The sequence below is a fragment of the Panulirus ornatus genome, chromosome 47 (assembly GCF_036320965.1).
Source record: "Panulirus ornatus isolate Po-2019 chromosome 47, ASM3632096v1, whole genome shotgun sequence".
Taxonomy (NCBI): Eukaryota; Metazoa; Arthropoda; class Malacostraca; order Decapoda; family Palinuridae; genus Panulirus; species Panulirus ornatus.
This window is the reverse complement of record NC_092270.1, coordinates 6,438,143-6,460,139: the sequence shown is the minus strand read 5'-3', so window position 1 is coordinate 6,460,139 and position 21,997 is coordinate 6,438,143. Positions and strand designations below refer to the sequence as shown.

General features: G+C 36.9%; 1 protein-coding gene across 20 annotated transcripts in view; it reads left to right on the top strand.

Moving 5' to 3' along the window:
• Ssdp (Sequence-specific single-stranded DNA-binding protein) overlaps positions 1 to 21,997 on the top strand; it is a 326,860-nt gene that overhangs the window by 234,742 nt on the left and 70,121 nt on the right. For all 20 annotated transcript variants that reach the window (XR_011716166.1, XR_011716165.1, XR_011716159.1 and 17 more), the window contains 3 exons: positions 9,126 to 9,373; positions 10,998 to 11,045; positions 16,076 to 16,136. Coding sequence is in view for 8 of the 20 variants with exons in the window: in XM_071689595.1 (XP_071545696.1) it covers positions 9,126 to 9,373; positions 10,998 to 11,045; positions 16,076 to 16,136 (357 nt within the window). In the remaining 12 variants the exon portion in view is untranslated. The remainder of the gene's footprint in view (positions 1 to 9,125; positions 9,374 to 10,997; positions 11,046 to 16,075; positions 16,137 to 21,997) is intronic.

The following is a 21,997-nucleotide window of genomic DNA, read 5'->3' as shown; positions in this document are numbered from 1 at the left end:
TAAAGGAAGCAAATATTAAGAGCCAATTATGTTGAATTAGATATGCATAGAACAGGGGATAAGAGTGTAATTTCTTTCATAGTGCTATGAAAATTTAGTAGATAATCAATTATATACAAGCACAAAATAGAGGCTATGAATAGGTTGTGTAACTGGGAATATGGTATTCAAAAATAGTGCATCAAAATAGCTTTTTGCATTTATGGAATCAGGAGGGGACAGTTGATACCGTGCACCTGTTGTGGAATAGTTCTTTTCATAGAGAGGATACTGTTTAGGTTATCTTGAGGGCTTTGATGTATAAACTGAAAACAGGATGAGGGAGCCCTGATGTTCTTGTGAGGAGTGATATATTTGCCTATATTATGATGCTTTTTCTTATATATAGCCCTCATAGTACGGTGGCCACTACATAGTCCCCACACAGCAGTGTGGTAAGTGCCCCTGTAGAATATGGAGAGGGATTTTGTCTGTTGTCTGTGTTCTTTACGAGAACTAATTTATTGTTCTCTTGTTACAGAGAGGCCACTTTTGGATACTCTGTTTCTGGTGATGACTTATTTATAATTTCAAGAATTTTAGGTTTTTGTGAGGGCATTGACATATATTGCAACTGAATTGTGACAAGGAATTCAGTTTAGTTCATCAGGCTTTATTAGAGCTCTAATGTGTGATCCATAGGTTTGAAGGATTAGTATATATTTTGTAGGTTAAAGGAAATAGCCTTGGATATGGTTACAACTGATGCATAGTGCTTAGGTTTGATGATACCCATACATTTATGGTCAGTAGTTTGTGGTGAGAAATCTTTTTGTATTACAATCCTTGTTTTTTAAATTTAGACAGACACATGATTTATGGGGTTTGCTAGGGGATTGATAGAAAGTTAAGCATATTAAGGTTACAAAGATAATGACCCAGTCATCATATACAGTTTAGAGTATAGTCTTAATGTTTTGTGCAAACTGATGTTCGTTGAGATGTTTAGGTTTATAATATGAAATACTGCGGGTGAAATGCATTCTCATAATGTGTTGCATATTCAATAGTGAGGACTCTGATGTATAGTTTGTCAATGGACAGGATTAATCTATAATACCAAAATTATGGTTGAGACTCTACTACTAAGGGTGTTGAGTAAACTTCACCATCATAGAATAAAATTGAAAATTTCTGGCTATGATGTATAGAAATTATGTTGTGGTTAGGATTGTAACATGAATATTAAGTTTTCTTGCAGATTAGTGTATGAAACTGTGCATGGTAATGGCTATGACATACATTATGATGAATTTGTGGTGGTCTCTTATGCTTAGTGCTAAAGTTATCATGGAGTTATTTCATGGACTTTATAGATCATACAGGGAAAAAAGGAAGCTCTTTTGCCAAGGCCACCCCCCCATAATGGGAGTTCCTGAAGAGAATGGGTATCTGAGATGTAGATGGATATGTATGCTTGTAGTTAAGTTATACTGAGGACTAATTTCTAGATTATGAAAATGTTTCGTTGGCTCTGATGAATATTCCATAAAGTGCGACATGGTTATAATAATTTCTTAGAAATATAGGAATTACTTTGGGTTTTGTTGGAGTTATAGTTAAGGCTTACAGCATACCCCAAGATTTTTAAAGTTATACTTTGAGCTTTAGATGCTAAATATAGAGTATGCCAAGTTTGTAGTGAGGACTGTAAATGTATGGCTGTGATGAAGACTGTATATGTATATCATTTTCAGTATGATGAAGACTGAGGTGTATAGTCGTTATATTATGTGGGGACTCGTACATATCTTATAGATATGTCATCATTGCATTAATGAAAAGATACTTCTTGATTAGTGTTCCATTTCTGTCGTCATGATTTATGTTGTACTTTCAAGTGATTATGATATCAAGCTGTCTCAACTGTTGTGGTTATTCCTTAGGGCATTCATACGTACTTTAGTAATGTGATTTTGTGGTTGAGAGATATTTAGTAATTACATGACTCATTATGATGTGAGATTTGGGTTGTTGATATAAAGCATACATTTATATTGTTTTGACATGTCATTATGCAGTGTGTTCACTGTAAAGAATTTTGTCACATCTGTTTACTCAATGATGTACAAAGAAAATCTTAGTGATGGATTTATTGCAAGTCCCCAGTTATTTTTAATCTCATATTAATCATATTGTTGGTGGTGATTGGGGTATGAAAGATGGGTTTAATAATAGCATATTGTTTACTGGCTTGATCCTAGCCTTTAGTTAGGAGTAATGGGATAACAGGATGAGGATATTGGAGTAATATGGTGTGAAAACTGATCTCTGTTAAGGCCTTAGACAAAGCTGACCTTTCTTTTATTCAGAATATAGTCCCTTATTTAATATGAAACAATATATGGTAGCCTTTACTAAGATGCATTTTATCATAAAATGCAACTTTACTAATGTGTACTGGGACATTCACCTGGCATGCATAAATATTCCTTTGATAATGAAGAAACTGAAGATAGTAATAGATACACATTCCCTGCCAGTGCTTGGTTTGCTTGTATATGCACAAGTTTTTTCCAAGCTACTGAATATTCATGTAATGATAAACCCTGAGGTCCATTATGCTCTACTTCCAGGGATACATATTACACATTTTCGCTTGGTTTTGGGGTTATTCTCTGTATTATTGATTGTACGAGCATGTTAAAGTATAAAAGTTTAACATCAAATACACATCCGTAGTGATTGATATCTAGTAACTTACTTTTATAGTTTGGTATGCATATGCACATGTAACTTTTGCATTTAGATCTCTAGAAATACCCGTGGTCAGAAAGCCTGCAACTAACCAGAAATCTTGAAAAATATGAATACAATTAGAAGAAATAGCATTGAAGAAATAGCATAGATTCTTGTCTGCACCCCTGTATAGAGGGCTTTATTAACCTGTAGGTATGCATAGCAAAAGATTAAAAGGGCTCAGAGAAAAGTGATCTTAGATATACAGATATACGTTGCTAATCCAGCAGGGTAATCTGATTGCCTTGTGGATCCGTGAAATAGAAAAGTTAGGACATCTTGTTGTAGAATTAGAATTGTAAAAATTTCATCTTTGATATCTTCTCATTATTAAAGTAAATGACCATGGTCATTGGAGCATAAGACTTGGGCAGTAGACTTAGTTGTATAGATTTTAATTGCTTTATCTCTAATATTCTAATGCACATTGTGTTGCTGAACTGAAATAGGTTAAAAAGATTGTCAAGAAGTGATTGATATGAAGTCTTAGAATTGATTCAACATGTTTTGATTATACAACCACAGGACCCTCTTATGGGGCTCTTACAGCTTTGAGGCTGCACTCAAGCAGGTGTAGGCAAATGAATAATTCGGATTTTATGATTGATTTTGATTAAAGGTATATACACATAGCAAATTACAGTGCCTGTAGTTGCTAAACTGTACTATTTGCTCTAATTATGAGTATCAAAACTGAAAAAAAGAGCTTTACAGCATAGGACATTTAAGGTCTAATGAAATGATTCGTTGTGTCTTAGAATTATGTTGTTATAAACCAGGGTTGGTTAGTAAGTGGGGTAAGGGTAAGATGGTAATATTTGTGGACTCAGCACAAGAAAATATCTGTTAGAAAAGATCTTTGCTTTTATAATCGAAGGTTAAGTCCTCTGTGTCAGCTGAATTTTGTTTGATGCCTAAACCCCAGTGGTATGATTTCTTATTATTACAAGTCATTATGTATCTATCTATCTATCATAATCTCTGATGCCTGCTACCTTTGGTAACTCCCTTGAGTACTGCAACTACTACTACTGCTACTACTACTACTTCTGCTACTAATGCTACTACCACTACAACTGCTACCACTATTATTACTACTGACGTAGATAATTGCATTTTAGGGTTGACAGAGATTCTCTGTGGATGATATTACGAAAGAAAGAAAAACTACTAAATGTAGTATGGAGTATCTGGTGTGTTTAATTAGGAAGTAAGGAGGTTGAGAGGTTCCAAGTGATGGTGGCTCTTCATCAAGGGTCTGTAATGTTAGCATGGTATTTAATCTGTTTATGAAGTCCTTTCTATGAGAGTTTGTCAAAGCTAAGGAGTGGATATGAACAAATGGGGCTTATTTTCATTTTTTACCAGTGCTTCCTCTCTATCTTGGGAAATGTCAGACAGGTATGAAGAAAGAGCAATGATATATCTCTTGTATTTTGCAAATTGTGATTAAGAGAGGCAAGATCAGGAGACTGGAAACCATTCTCCCATGTATTATCTTTTTCTAAAAGTTGGAAGAGGAACTGAGTGAGTGAGTTTTATTTGAAGACTGAGTAACCTGCTCCTCATGCTGCCTCCCTAAGGGAGAGTTGGCAAGCAGTTATAGAAAATATTATTATTATTATTATTGTTATTATTATTATTATTATTATTATTAATGATATTATTATTATTACCTGTCAAGCTTTGTATCCATATCTCGGATGCACATTTTCCTCAGGAACTCCCTTAAGGGGTGGCCTTGTCAAAAAAGTCTCCATAACTGCTGAACTCCAGTGCTGCTTTTATGCTTTATTTGCCTTGCCCTTAACAGGCCACTGTTAGAGGGCAGTTGTAGAATAGTATTTTCTTGGCTCCTACCTAATGTTCCTACCAACTGCCACCTAATATGTCTACTTAATGGTTTAGCCAAATGTTCCAACCTACTACTTTTACCTATTGTTCCCAGCTGATACCCCTGCCTTCTACTTCTACATAATGTTTCTGCCTAATGCTCCTGCATAATATTCCTATGTACCACTTTTATCTGTTGCTCCTACCATTTTGCAAAAGGCAGGGCTATTGCATAGTGCTCACCACAGGAGAATCTAGAGTTGTGTTAGTTAAGGGTTATCATGTGTTATGTGTGACAAGGAATGCCAGTAGTCCACATTGTGGGTGAGGCAGAAAGAAAAGACAGCTTCCTGGATCATAGGAGTGCTAACTAACTACGAAGCTGTCACTAACCTTCCCATTACTGAGGTGGGTAGTACTGATAATGCACCTCCCTGATCGGTGGCTACCTTCCAAGTACTACTTACTCTATTATTGTAATTATTGTAATGATTATTGTTGTTATTATGATTGTTATTAATATAGTATTAGTTATGTGACAGGCATGTGTTTCAGTACATTACACATGACAGCTAGTAGTGGATGTGAACAAATTAAGCTGTTGTTCATTTGTTGCTGATGACACCTTGCTAAGGCAGAAGCAGTTAGATATAAAAAGAAATTATCGTTATATATAGTATTATCAAGAGCATAATATTAGCGTGGATGTGTCAGAAATTAGATCAGTAAGGACACTTTATTGTGTGAGGCAGGATGACCATGGAAGAAATAGATTGTAAGAATGTGGTTTGGTAGTGAGCACAGTCTCATCAAGAGAGCATACTAGGATGTGCTGAAATGGTTTGGACTTGAGGAGTGGAAGAGCAGAGAATGACTGACTAAGAGGATCTATGATTCATAAGATGAGGGAGCTGGGGTAGGTGGAGACCAAAAAGGATTTGTAATTTTGGAGTGAAGAGGCTTTGATGTACCATGGCCTTAACATTCAGGAGGTTGAGAGGCATGCTTGGGATAGGTTGGAATAGATTGATGTCATATGTAGGTGAAACATGCTGTCATTGGGCTGAGCATGGGGAAACCATAGAATAGTATGTGGGGCTGCCTTGTGGATGGTGTGCTTTTGTTTTGGTGCATTATGTGATGGCTATAGGGCGGATTTGAACAAATAGAGCTATTGTGCGTCAGTTCCTAGTGCGTCTTGCTAAGGCAAGAAACAGCAAACATGTAAGAAAAAAGAAGATAGTTACTTTTCCTGCCCTGGCATAGTAATGTCAAGAACAGAGGAACAGTGCATAGTTTCATTTGCATGTTGAAATGAAGTGAAGTCTCATTTGCCTACTTCCACCCAATAGCTTATATGTAGAATGCACTAGTAGTTGATCCTATCCTCAACAGCCAAACCCCACAGACTTGTTTTTTCCATGGTTTGCCACAACCACATTTTATGTTCTGTATCAGCCAATTGACAGCATGTCACCCCCCCTCATCCCACACCACTTCTTTTCATTCTGTACCATGCATGAACCTTACCATCTTGAATACTCAAGCCCTAATACAACCCAAACCACTTTTTCTCCATCCTCTCATCTCCTACTTGGTATCCATCTCTCTCCATTCATGTTTGACATGTGGATCCTCTTAGTCACTCTTTGCTCATCCTCTCCATATGTCTAAATCATTCAGCACACTTATTATTATTTTTTTTTTTTTTTTTTATTATACAGAGAAGGGGGACAAGTGAGGATATCACCTCTAAGGTTCAGTCCTGTGTTCTTAACGCTACCTCACTGATGTGGGAAATGGCGAATATATATGAAAAAAGAATATAAATGAAATATATATATTATGACAACTATACACTGAATGTGCATTAACAGTGCTTTCTGTTGTATGTTCCTGATGCTACCTTGCTGAGGCAGGAAAAAGCAATTAGGGAGAAAAAGAAATTATTATTATATAAAGGCAAGGACAAAAGTTAATGTTCATTTACACAAGTACTGTATAAGTTTGTTTTAGAGGATACTTGGCAAAACGTATGACCAAGTGTTGATTAAGAGGCACCTGATTGGGAAAGGGCAGTGAGGTATCAGGAGAGGTAGAGTGTGTGTGAACAAGGTGTTTATTATGAAGATTGTGTTAGAGAAATGCTTTAAGAAGGAGAGTGAATTGTATGTGATATTCTTAAGTTTAGAGAATGCATGTTAGGGTTAACAGAGAGGCTATGTGGAAAGTGCTACAGATATATGGGATAAATGAAAAGTAAATGAATGCAATTAGACTTATTGCTTGGAGAAAGAGGTTTGTATGGGATTAGGAAAGGAGGATGTGTGATTTTACTTTGGGTATTTAATCTATAAATTGACTGGGTGGTGAGGGAGGGAAAAGCAAGTGTTTTAGATTTAGAGACAGGTCTGCAGTATGCTAGGAGTAGGGGAACATAATAGGTGAATCAAGCCATTGGTGGTAGTTGGTAGACAGCCATCGACCTGAGAGGTATATTACCTTTACTACCTGCCTAGGTATCAGGAAGGTTATTGAGGACTGCATAGCAAGCCAGCACTACATTGTTTGTTAAGTTGTACTTCTCAGACCCAGCTAGCCGTTGTTTCTTTCTGCCACACCCACATGTGGACTACTGGGATTCTGTCCGCAAACATACAATCTCTCCCAGTCATGCATAACGCTTGACGACATTAACTCTCACAGCTCATTCTTCGTAACTCTAGATTTTCCTGCAGTGAGCACTATGCACTAGCCTTACCTTTAGGCAAAATGGTAGGAGCAGTAGTAGGTAGCAACATTTAGGCAGGGTCATTAGTCAGACACATTAGGTGGAAGTAGTGAGTAGGAACATTAGGTAGGAGCCTCTGCAAACATTGCACTAGATTTGCCCCATGCCAATAGCCTGTTAAGGGTGAGGCACTAAAGGCTAAGAAGTGGCACTGGAGTTTCACTAGTTATGGAGACTCTATTGCCATGGCCACCCACTTGAGCGAGTTCCAGTTGGGAACAGGCATCAGAGATGTATTTAGATATATAGATCATCATTAATAAGAGATGAGGGATCAGCAAATTGATGAATGTTCGTGTAACCTTTTGCCATATTTTCATACAATACTTACATTTTACTTTTGCATTTATCATTGTGTGTAACTAGGTGCATTTTATAAGAATTTGCCTCTTATTGATAATGTCATGAATGAGTGATAAAAAGCAGTCTAAGGATGGACAGGTTGAGATTCAGCAAAATGTCTTAATCTCTTTCATATCAAATTGCTGGATAACATATGTATTGTACTGAAGTACAATATTCTGTACTTTATTTATTTGTTTAATCACTTAGATGAACAATGTACCTGTGCTGTGCTGACATTTGACTTTTGTTTTTGTGTGAAAATTAGGCTAATCCTCCCCCGTGGATTTAAAAAGAAATTATAGAATCCTATGGTAGAAGGTGATCCATTAACTAGTTATTCTGTTAGGTTTTGATTTCATGGAACAGATCTGCTATGTTAAGTGGATACCAGGCGTACTTTATTTGTTCTTATGAAGAGCTCCCTAGAAATACTTTGAATTGTGAAGACATGCTTACCTGCATATTTTATAGAACTCAAATTTATAGATTGAGATCCGTGAGCTTGGCAGCTATAGCGAAGCAATGGGAATATGGAGAGGGTTCAATAAGGTATTGCCATAGTAAAGCATAGAATTTGAGAAAGTTTGTGTTAACAGTTAAGTAAGTTTTGATGTTTAGTAGATGAAGATTATTTACAGCTTACTGTGATTTTTAATATTTTTTGATATTTTGATATTTCACTGTTTTAAATAATCTTAAGGTTAAAGTAGCTAGCAAGTCAAAAACTTTACTACTGAGAATTGGTTGTGGTAGTTTTGACAAATGGCCAGTCACCATAATCATATCCATCATCATCATCATCATTGTTTCTGTATTGAGAACTGTCAGTGTTTTATGACAGAGGCAAGAAAGGATCTATGGGGAGTGTTCTGTGATCTAAACTTTTATTGCTTCATTGCAGACTTCATAGAGATGCTTGTCACTGTGCACAGAATATCCCATATCATACCATCCTGTTGTCTGGTCTATGATGCAGTTTCTTGTCCTTCTTGTCTGGCTTTGCGTGTGTATTACTCAGTCTGATTTGTATATTGTAATGGGGGCATGACAGACATGGCCAGGTTTTTCATTTGATTATCTCTGCTCTCACCAGCCTGTGTATTGGTAGCTCAAGATAGATAATAATTGTTTGGTGCCTTGATATATTTTGATATGACAAGTTATATATATATTAGTTTTATTCAGATTCTATTCAGATTAATTTGATGCAATTTTTTTTTATTGTATTTATCTTTTCACTGTAATCAAATTTTTGATTCAAGGCTAATGGTGTTACTTAAAGGTTGTGTTCCCCATGTTTAAAATTTATTGTTTATGTAGTAAGAAGTGGTACTGAGATACGTAGCACTTGGATTTTTAACACATCTAACTCCCACAGGTCCTCCTGGGATGAACCCCCGTATGGCAGGTCCTCGAGGACCTGCAATGGGTCCTGGACCTGGTATGGGACCCATGGGTCCAGGAGCATATGCCCCAGGTATGAGGGGACCACCACCTAACAGTATGGGTCCTGGTGGGCCTGGTGGACCTGGAGGACCAGGACCTGGAGGCCCTGGACCAGGCATGCCTCCAATGAGCATGGGAGGGCCTGGCCCAAGACAACCATGGACACCAAACACATCTACCGTCAGTAACCAAGTATTTTCTTTAATGTGATACAATTAGTTATAGTTTTCATTATTAAGGTTATGTTATTGGACATTTTATCAAAATAAAGTAAGTTGTTACAGTTTTTTTGCTAGCTTTTCACTGCAACATGAAAACTTCTGAAACCACATTGTTCTGATAAAATCAGAAAAGTTTTAAGGTGTAATTTTTCTCTAGATTAAGTTGCTGCAGTATATGTTTAAGAATTTCACCTTTATCATAAGGCATTACTTGCAAAAATCGTGAAGATAGTTTGAAAAGTAGCTTTTGTCAAGAGTAAGTTTCTGCTGTATTTGTTTAAATGGATCCTCTTAACCCTAATCAAAAGGCAGTACTTGCAAAGTTAGTGTTCACTTCATTTTGTCTTTTCTGTTTGTCTTTTAGTCAGTCCTTTTGTGCATATTTGCTTTGCATTTATGCTATCTCCCAGATTCAAGTCAAGTTGTTGCTTGCAGATCTTGTAGATCCTTAGGTGATTGGTTTTTCCTATGGTTAAAGAAATTTATCACAAAATTTTGTTCACTGTTTTGCCTGTCTCCAAGTAAAGTACATCACTAATTGCTTACATCTTGCAATTTGTGTGATGAGAAAGTTGCCTCATCTGTTCATAAGCCATCATATATAAAGGGAGAATTGAATTAAGGTATGAGAAATTGCTTTTTTTTTGTGAGTGTGTGTGTGTTGTTTTCAGTGTGTCGTACACTGCGAGATGAGGCTAAAATGAGAAATTAAACAATATGAATACCCCTCCTTTGCTGAAATATTTTTATTCCTTGCAACCAGTTTGCTTAATGTCATTGTTTACATTGTAAAGTTTTCCATTCAATGTAAAAGAGTATAGTATAATGATAGAAAAGACATTGAGGTAAGATTTCAATTGCATTGAATGATATTCAGCACTTTGTACAGACATGTGGCAGTATGAATTTAAGAAGAAAGAAAGGATTTCAGGAATTTATGTGCACTTAGAAAAATGTTGTAGCAAAAGGTATCACTGGTTTTATTACTTTGACATGAGATTTATTGATGCAGAGATGTGCACTAAAAAAATCACTGAAGATAATATCATTTTGGATACCATGCATATAATCAAGATTTGATTGTTTGTATACATGTAAATGCTTTTTTTTTTTTATTATATTGCAAGACCCTCCCTCACAGTTTTGATATTTAACAGAATTTTCTATTGTGGTTGTTTGAGAACATTGGACACATGTTCATGGTATGTTTGTCTCTACCACTAGAGAAAAGAAGTTTTGACATAAAATGATTTCTACTTATGACATCATGTTTGTGAGCTAAGAAGACAGAGTTACCACTCTCCTGAGGTACTCGGACTTGGTTAAAGAAAGGCAAGTTAGAATATCAGCATAGGCAAACCAAACTAGGGTGTCATCTGGCATGGGGTTAAGGAATTGATAGGACCTAATGCCTTTTACGTGCTGGTACTAATTTTAAAAGTCATTTATTTCTATCACAAATTCTGTACTCATTTGATTTTTTGTATCTAGCTGAGTTATGATACTGTCTTCCTTGCTTATTACAATTAAAAATGTCAGACAGTATGTTTTCAAGAAAATGAATATGAATATATCTTTTGCAGACTATAAATTACTCCTCCTCCTCGCCTGGAACTTACGGTGGCATGATGGTAAGTAAAAGGGTTACTGCTAATTGTATTGAATGAAAATATCTTCATATAATGGTAGCTTGATTCTTACACGCTCATAAATGTTTGATAGTAGAATTTTTCAATAGATTACAGAAAGATAGTATGATGAAATGGGCTTCATATGACTCAGTCATTTTTTTCCCAACATGTCCTCCCTCTTCCCTTTCTTTTCATTTAGGATCCATGACTCCCATTCATACAACAATGTGGAGATTACTGTACCTTCAGACATACCTATCTTTTCACTGATGGGCACTGACCTCTCCTTCCACATGCTCCTTAACCCTTAAATGGTAGCCCATGTCAATGGATGTTCAGATATCCAGGTGACTGTTGCACTGTTGGCAGCACATAGGGGGTCTGTTCTGCTGCAAGTAGGAAGTGTGGAATAAAGAATTCTGCTCCCCTCTGTACTCCTACAGCTGCTGATATGGGTATTTAACTGTTGACTTGCTGGTTAAGCATAGACTGTGGTCCTACATTAAAAAAATTAAATCATTTGATGACCTAATTGATGAGGAGGAACACATAACATATGTATCAGTTGGTGAAAAAGTGAGGAAGAATGAATTGAGAAATATGTGGAAGTTAGTGATTTGAAGAGAGATTTTAACCAATTTGTATGTGGGAGGAGGGAGTTATTCCCATTTTTTTTGAGCATATATAAGAAATTATGTAACAGCTTTGGTGATGGAGGTCCTTGGTCACAGATGATAAGTGAAGAGCTAGAATTATTCTAAAGAAAGGAAATGCTCTTCGTTTATCCTTTCTGTGTTTACCAGCCACTTGGTGTCATCCCATGTTTTTTAATGTTAGTGTAATATTTTGAAATAGTTTTGTGTTTTTTTATTATCAGTGCAATGCCTACATTTAGAATAAGAGTAGAGTGTGAAACTATGCTTAAGATTCTTTAAGAAAAAAGCTGAACCATCAGTTCCTCTCCACACATTCCAGCCTCACACAAATCTGTAAGTTGATTAGTGTGGTGTGGGCAATGTGATATTTCTATTTTATTTATTTTACTTATTTTGCTTTGTCGCTGTCTCCCGCATTAGTGAGGTAGCACAAGGAAACAGACTAAAGAATGGCCCAACCCACCCACATACACATGTATATACATATACATACCTATACATCTCAACATATACATATATATACACACACAGACATATACATATATACACGTGTACATAATTCATACTGTCTGCCTTTATTCATTCCCATCGCCACCCCGCCACACATGAAATAACAACTCCCTCCCCCCTCATGTGCACGAGGTAGTGCTAGGAAAAGACATCAAAGGCCACATTAGTTCACGCTCAGTCTCTAGCTGTCATGTAATAATGCACCGAGACCACAGCTCCCTTTCCACATCCAGGCCCCACAGAACTTTCCATGGTTTACCCCAGGTGCTTCACATACCCTGGTTCAGTCCATTGACAGCACGTCGACCCATGGTATACCACATCGTTCCAGTTCACTCTATTCCTTGCACGCCTTTCACCCTCCTGCATGTTCAGGCCCCGACCACTTAAAATTTTTTTCACTCCATCTTTCCTCCCTCCAATTTGGTATTCCACTTCTCTTTGTTCCCTCCACCTCTGACACATATTCTCTTGGTCAATCTTCCCTCACTCATTCTCTCCATGCGCCCAAATCATTTCAAAACACCCTCCTCTGCTCTCTCAACCAAACTCTTTTTATTGCCACACATCTCTCTTACCCTTTCATTACTTACACAATCAAACCACCTCACACCACATATTGTCCTCAAACATCTCATTTCCAGCACATCCACCCTACTCTGCACAACTCTATCCATAGCCCATGCCTTGCAACCATATGACATTGTTGGAACCACTATTCCTTCAAACATACCCATTTTTGCTTTCCAAGATAATGTTCTCGACTTCCACACATTCTTCAACGCTCCTAGAACTTTCGCCCCCTCCCCCACCCTATGATTCACTTCCGCTTCCATGGTTCCATCCGCTGCCAAATCCACTCCCAGATATCTACAACACCTCACTTCCTCCAGTTTTTCTCCATTCAAACTTACATCCCAGTTGACTTGACCCTCAACCCTATTATACCTAATAACCTTGCTCTTATTCACATTTACTCTCAGCTTTCTTCTTTCACACAATTTACCAAACTCAGTCACCAGCTTCTGCAGTTTCTCACATGAATCAGCCACCAGCGCTGTATCATCAGCGAACAACAACTGACTCACTTCCCAAGCTCTTTCATCCACAACAGACTGCATACTTTCCCCTCTTTCCAAAACTCTTGCATTCACCTCCCTAACAACCCCATTCATGAACAAAGTAAACAACCATGGAGACATCTCACACCCCTGCCGCAAACCTACATTCACTGAGAACCAATCACTTTCCTCTCTTCCTACACGTACACATGCCTTACATCCTTGATAAAAACTTTTCACTGCTTCTAACAACTTGCCTCCGACACCATATGTTCTTGATACCTTCCACAGAGCATCTCTATCAACTCTTATCATATGCCTTCTCCAGATCTATAAATGCTACATACAGATTCATTTGCTTTTCTAAGTATTTCTCACATACATTCTTCAAAGCAAACACCTGATCCACACATCCTCTACCACTTTTGAAACCACACTGTTCTTCCCCAGTCTGATGCTCTGTACATGCCTTCACCCTCTCAATCAATACCCTCCCATATAATTTCCCAGGAATACTCAACAATCTTATACCTCTGTAATTTGAGCACTTACTCTTATCCCCTTTGCCTTTGTATAATGGCACTATGCAAGCATTCTGCCAATCCTCAGGCACCTCACCATGAGTCATACATACATTGAATAACCTTACCAACCAGTCAACAATATAGTCACCCCCTTTTTTAATAAATTCCACTGCAATACCATCCAAACCCGCTGCCTTGCTGGCTTTCATCTTCCGCAAAGCTTTTACCACCTCTTCTTTGTTTACCAAATCATTTTCCTTAGCCCTCTCACTTTGCACACCACCTCAACCAAAACACCCTATATCTGCCACTCTATCATCAAACACATTCAACAAACCTTCAAAATACTCACTCCATCTTCTCACATCACCACTACTTGTTATCACCTCCCCATTAGCCCCCTTCACTGAAGTTCCCATTTGTTCCCTTGTCTTACGCACTTTATTTACCTACCTCCAAAACATCTTTTTATTCTCCCTAAAATTTAATGATACTCTCTCACCCCAACTCTCATTTGCCCTCTTTTTCACCTCTTGCACCATTCTCTTGACCTTCTGCCTCTTTCTAAACAAATGTTTTTCTCCACCAGTGCCATCCCTCGTTATGAAATAAGAATGTAGTATTAAAACAGTTTCACAAAAAAAAGAATGGGAAAGTACATCCACCCCCTCTTATTGGGAACCGTCAGACGTGTTAACTAAGCCCCTCGCAGATTATCACTATGTTGTACTAGGCCAGCTGAAAGGTATTGATATGGTTTACCAGCTTTGGGTTCATACTCATGAATGCCAATGTGTCATTTCATATTTATTCCCCACACTGTAATGAACTTTCAGGACCATTTCCATTAATTAAGGGATGTATGTAGAACCTTTGTCCCTATTCCCACCCTGTGACTTCAGCCCTCATGGTTCCAACCTCAGTCACATTCACTCAGAAGTACCAGAAGCTTTCACTTTCCTCCAGGTTTTCCCTATTCAAGATTACATTCAAATCACCCTGTCTTCTCCCATTACAGAACCTTATCACCTTAATTATGTTTTCATTTAAGCTTTTACCTTTCACAGACTCTCACACTCTGTTACCAGCCCCAGGCATATAGCAGATGTCCCCTTCACCCTAAGATTCTTGTATTTACTTTCTCAGCTATGTCTCTTAATAGATTAAACAACATAAGTGAAATCACTTCCTTAAAGCAGGCCCATCTTTACCAGGAACCACTCATTCTCCTTTTCTACTTACACTCATAATTTCCTCTTTTATACAGACTCTGTGCTACATCAAGTATCTTTCCATTTACTTCAATATCCCAAGTATTTACTTCAATATCCCAAGTTCCCTCCACAAGGCCTGTCTGTCTAGCTCTACCATTGACTTTCTCCAGACCCAGTAATGCCTCATAAAATTTACTCTCTTCAAGTGTTTCTCATACAGATTCCTCTGGGCAAACACCTGGTGCACATCCTTTACCTACCCTGAAGCCACACCACTCCTCCCCAATCTGATGGTCTGTGCATTCCTCTGCCTCTAATTCACCATTCTCACATACAGCTTTCTGAGAATATTCAGCAGACATATACAGTATACCTCTGTGATTTAAGTATTCACATTTGGCCTCCTTGTCTATATATAAGGGCATTTTACATGCCTTCTGCTAGCTCACAGCCACCTTACCTTTGACCACACAAACTCTGAATAGCTTGATTAACCAATCAAGAATGATGTCATTTTCTTTCTTGAGAAACTCTGCTGCAGTCTTATCCATTTCTGCTGCCTTGCTACGCTGCATATTGAATAAAGCTTTCACTTCTTTTCACCAACTTTTTGCCATCACTCATTCATTTATCATTACACTGCCACCTCATCCCAGACATAAGAAATCTGCCTCTCGTGTCATCTAACACTTTCACAGGCACTCAAAATACTTGTTTCCATCATGTCTATTTACCATTCTCATTTTGCCAATCACTGCCCATTCTTGTGTCCACATCCCACCTTCTGCATTTACACACTTCATCTGCATGTATAAGCACTGCTTCCCAAAATACTTGAACATGTGTGCTTGTTTATCTCTTTTTCCAAACATAGTGAATGATCTTAGAAATATATATGTGTTAGAATATCACTTGCCATGTGTGTTCACACTTGATTGTTTCATTCTCAAAAAGATCATCATATATTTAAAGTTTTCTTGGTAGGGAGAATGCAGTCATAAACTGAAGTAAATTATCTACTTTTTGGTTCTTTATTAATTGAAGTTTCCTTTTTACTTGTGGCAGGGTCCACCTGGTTCTGCAGGTCCCCCTGGCCCTGGTACGCCAATCATGCCCAGTCCACAAGGTTAGTATTATGATCCCATCCTGTCAGGGTTTCAGCTTAGTATATTTTCGTTTTCTAATACATAAAACTACATATCCTGTTATTAGCTTTTATTTTTATTTTAAACTTCCAGGTTTGATATTAGCTAAGACCTTGAATTTTATGCTTGTTTTGATAAGTGATGCAGTGGTGAAACAGTTGGGTTCATTAGAATAGAGGGAAATTTTCATTGTATAATACTGTATGTCATCTTTATCATTATTTTCAGTATTTCAAAGCATAGTCTATATATTTTTCTATCTATCTATCTAAGAGTATTTTGGATTTGTTTGATATGTTTAACTCTCCATTAGTGCAGTGAGAGATCAGAACATGATTAGTGTGGAGGAGTGTGAGTGCACTCCTCACTGTTTTTTTATTTATTTTCGCAATATTACATTAATTTTTGTAGTTAAGAAATTAAAAGTTTCTACATTATTAACCAAACTTTTGTATGAAAATAATGAAAAACTTGACAAATAGGCTGGGCAGTTTGTTACACAATAAAAAATGGTTATTATAACAAAGCTGACTTAATTGTGCATTTATAAACATGAAGAGTAGGGCTAGACAATTTATAACACGTTGAAGAATTGTTAATGAAACAGAGCTTTTTTTCATCATGGTTTTTAATTGTTAAAGGCTATTTTTTCTCTTACTGTACTCCCTCCTCATCACTTACAGACTCAGAGGAGCATTTATCACAAAACTTTAGTGCTTACATAACTGGTCATATGGGTTACTCATTTAATGTATTGGGATGAAAACTACCTTAGACATATAAAATGGTGGCCATCTTCCTCCACATTCAGCATGCAGTTGAGATGAGCCATGTGTACACTTGACAGAAGGTTCCAGGAAGCTACTTGGGAGGGTAGTGTTAAATGTACACTACTGCCAGGTCTTAGTTATTTTGAAAATAAACTTGATAGGGTTTTTGTAACCCAACTGCACAAATGCAGGTGTAAGATATTTGATCATGTTTTTGTATTTTGTTTATGAATAAGAACTATAAATGAGTTTTGAAGTCATAAAAGAATGTTTCTTTGTGCAGAGGAAGCCAGTGACTAAGGGAAATGAGAGCACTGCTCTATTTAGGATGATAGTTGGGCAAAATTCCAAATATATACTTTGGTTTACCCACCATTTGCCCTGAAAGGCAGGTATCTTTTGCGTGCTCCAAGGTTCACAGCTGCAGTATTGTTTTCCCATCATGAATCCATGTAGAAATTGAAATTACGATATAGGAAGTAAAACAAGTGAAGAGGGGAAGGACAAAAGGAAAAGAAAAGGGAAGGCTTGCTTAAAAGCCTCCTTTGAAGAAAGAAAACTGCTCTAATGATTTAAGAGTTTGTTTTCTTTGTAGGATATAAACAGTGAGCAAGGGAAATAAAAACCCACCGTAATAGAAGACAAAGGGGAACGCTGAGACTAAAGCAAAGAAGTGATAAACAATCGTTAAATCTTAAACTGTTGCACGTTTAGAATGATGCTCAGCCTCTTTAAGAAAAAAGTTTCCCACTGAGCTTCTATATCATATGTTATTGAAGGAAACACTCAAAAAGTGACTTTCCATTATATCAATATGGCTTGCTTTCTGAGACTGTGAGAGTCTTATAAAAATCAAAGAGACTCCTTGTGCAGGAAGAAATTAAGGATGGTCTTGAGTTGACAGGCTAGTGGCCCTGACTGATAGCATGGGTGCTATTTTATTTAAGTATATGATACGTATGATATTTTTCTTATATGACTTTTTTGTACTTATACTGAAACACATTACATGCTTTATTAGGGTTTTCTTTTCATCCATGATTTTATGCAGCCCTTGCATATCATTTACATATTTTTTAGTATATTTTTTGTTATTTATGTATTACCAAATTAGTTACACTCATAGACCATTATTTTCATGAATGAAAGATTCGTTAATTTCATCAAACTATGAAATCTTTATTTATCTCTCCATATCTCTGATGCTCTTTGGGAATTCCCTCGAGAGGATTACCATGGCAAAAGAGTCTTCATGACTAGTTTAAAGTTAACTCCAGTGTAAAAACACTTTTACAAGAGAATTTTCTTTTTGTTATGAAATTGAGGACAATAGTTGCTGTATAGATTTGGCTTTCTGCCCTCATGGTGGAATTTCTCTGTCTTTGATGATTTACGAGTAACTTTGACGCATGATGTTTTTTTAGCTGTTTTTTGGGTTGCTAGTGACAGTTAGGAAAAAGATAAGGAATCATACATCAGCTTAGATTTAAGACATTGCTGCCAAGATCTTTACCAATGTAGTGGGTCATCATAGCCATCATAGTGGACCAGTATACTGGCACATTGTAGCCCAGTTAAGGGAGAAGTGTGCATTAAGATTCTCTCTCTCTCTCTCTCTCTCTCTCTCTCTCTCTCTCTCTCTCTCTTTCAAAAAAAAAAAAAAAAGCAGAGAAAGTAGGACAGATGTAACAGATTTAGGAGTCACCAGGAATGAGAAACAAGATATCAGATAGCATATCAAGAAGCTAATGCTGTCATGTGATGAAATGGCATGATTCTGAGAACTTTCGGTGCAGGAGATATAAACCTGTTTAATTATATATAAGAAGCAAAATTGAATACTGACATGTTGTATGGTCACCAGTTAAACAGTTAGATATAAGATTGTTAAAGAGAATTCAGAAATATTTCACAAGCAAAATGGAGAGTATGGAACATATGGAATGTGGCAATACTCTTGAAAGAAGAGAAGAAAGATATGTATTAAACTACTCATGACAACAAATTGAAGGTATGAAAGATGCTATAAACCCAAAAGCCCTGCAGAAGGGACGTTATAGAGTTGTTAAATCTTCAAGAATACCATGGAACACAGCATAAATAAATCAGACTGAAGTATATGACAACTAAACAGGAAGCTAGAATGTGCCACCAGGAGAAATAAGAAACATTTGTGGGACAACTACAGAAATGTTTAAAAGAAAATTGACATGATGTTTGAATCAGTCCAAGATTAACCAAAATAGATAAGTTTGTAATGCAAATGGCAGATGAGAAGAATAGTCAGATTCATCAAGCAAGATGTGTGGTGAGTGCTTTGTATTAATCCTGCCATTTATGCTAAATCTTGTTGTAGATAGGTTGTTACACTCTCTTTCTCTCCTTTACCTCCAAACATCACACTAAACTGTCAGGGAGGAACCGTAAAACCTTAGTAAAAAGGTTGAAAAACAAAAGTGTTCAAAGGGATACCTTGGAAGTTAAATGTTTGTAATTTAGAACATTTTGACTTTAACAAACCACGAAGGATATTGGTAAGTCAAAGCTCGCTTAATAAAGTTTTTCCTTGCATTTAAACTGTATAGAAAATGGAAACTAGAATATCCAGAAAAATGGGCAAATCTCTCTGAATCCTTTAATCAGATCCCTCATAGTTTATAAATATCATCAGCCTGAATAAGAGTATTACTGTCTATGAAACAGCTTTTACGTACTTCTTTAAAGCTTCTTTTGAAGGGGGATAACATCTTTTACCAGTGTGAAGCGCATGTAACAACAAGGCCAAAAATGGTCAAAGGTGAAAAGGCTGGTTCTGCAGGTATAATGTGAATATGTGTGTTATAAGGACTGAGAACGAAAGGTAAGTCTTGATTGGGTTAAAACCCATTCAGAGGTTTCAGAGAGGGGACCCTCTTGGACAACAGGCCTGAAACTGCAAACTCTCCACAGGCTAGGTCAGTCACTGCTGCGGTCTGTAGAGGTCTCTTCTTTAGTAGGAAGGGATGGGGATAAATTCTGTTGTCTACAGTACCCCTACAACTACCACTGTAAGTCCACAGCTGTTGACCTGCAAGTTGTGCTTTCACTGTGACCCTGTGAAAAAAAAGTAGATTGATGGATGACATAATTGATGAGGAGGATCATCTAAGATGTGTATCAGTTGGTGAGGAAAGTAAAAAAGAACATGAAAAATGTGAAGAAATAAATGATATGTTGGTAATGTGCAACAATAGATTCTTACTTTTCTTTGAAAATTTAGCATGCCAGGCTGCTCCTTATTGTCCTTCAGGGTGGTGGTGCTGCTGTTGACTGGGCATTAACTGGGCATGAAAAGATTTAGTCATGGTGGCTGGGCTAGGGTTGTGTGCTTACAACTTGACTTGTATGTTGACAAACAGCATCTCTTTCAACTGTCTCTTTTCTTCCCATCACTTGTCTTGCTTGTTGTAGAATGTTATTTTTTCAGCATCTACTCCTATGGCATAGTTATCAGATCTAGGTTCATCCAATATTGTCTTCATTCATTAGGCTACTCTTATTTTGAATGTTTCTGCAGTTACAATATTTAGATTCCTTGGATCACTCCAGTACAGCATTAAATAATTGTTTCAACTTCCTTGCTGGTATGTTTCCAGGAATTACTCATGACATAATGATTCTGGATCATCTTTGCCTGGTTGCTTTCAAGACCTTGTTCTTTATTCCTTCTATCTGTTGCCAGGCATAGATTATTGTATTTTTCTCCCTCCAACGTTTAGGACTAAATCTTTAGCTCTTTTAATCGTTCATGGTGATTCATATGCTTGATTTCCTATCTTTTGCTTACTGATATGAATGACTTGGATGACAGTTCACATAGCTTACACAGGACACTTCTCATTTGATTCTTTATTTCATTTTTTTTTTCACATTGTACTCAGATCCTACTGATTCAGATTTCAGCCTTATTCATATGTTTTTTTCTCCAAGTCAAAAATTTTGGCAAAGTGACCAAGAATATCTATATTACACTAGGGGTGAATTCACCCATATACGAAAGTCATATATTCCATAATGCACATACAAAAAGATTGTGTATGTAAAAAGTGAGCTGCGGCATCATGATTAAGTTAACATGTAGATCCCAGGGGAGTTGTTGAGAAATGGAAGAGGGGTTTAGAATGATAGGCTTCATTCACATTATTAATTTTCCATTTCAAAATGATAGAAATGCATATAAAAGCAAAGGATTGTTTATAAAAGGAGCCAACGTGTTTTAAATGTCACTGGTATAATGTTGACGTTAAGAGTAGACTAGCCAGTGGAATGGTGGAGGATGGGTGTTGGAGGTTGTTGAGGTTGTCATTCAGATTTTCTGTTTTCTGTTATACAGTGAAAGAAATTTATGTAAAAGTGAAAGATTTATATAAAGAATAAGCTGACATGTCATATGTGTCAGTGATGTAATGCTGAAGTTTATGCAAAACTACAGATGAGTAAGAAATCAAAGAATCATGGAAGCAGTGCTTAAAGAGAGAAAATGTAATTTTAGCATTAAGTGCAAAGTAAACACCTTTTGTTGTATACAGAGCTGTAGTATTATGGAAGCTACAATGCAAGAAGCTGTAAGAGACAATTGTAGGTTTTACAGATTGGTCGTAGGTTACCATGACCAGATATTTATATCTATCCAGACTAGCAGAGATAGGCAAGGATTCCACTCATGAGGGAACCTGCAGTCAATGGTCGAGGCTGAGATCAACTAATAGAGGATGGAGAAATGGGAGAGCAGAGGAGGTACAGTGAACTGGAGTGGGTGATAATTTAACAAAGATGTTGCTTGACTGGGTAAAGCAGAAAAATTAATACAGTTAGTTTAAAAATCAGAGATAATGTGGACATCCGAAATTATATGATAGATACAGTATATAAAGCAGATGAAAGGTTAGGTTATGAGCAGAGGGGAAACAGAAATGAGAACATTCGTATACAGACTTATTTTTATTGCAGAAGCATTGATAGAACCGACGAGAAACCAAACAAACCAAAAACTGTAAAACAGTGCAACCAAGAAAGCAGACTGAATGATGATG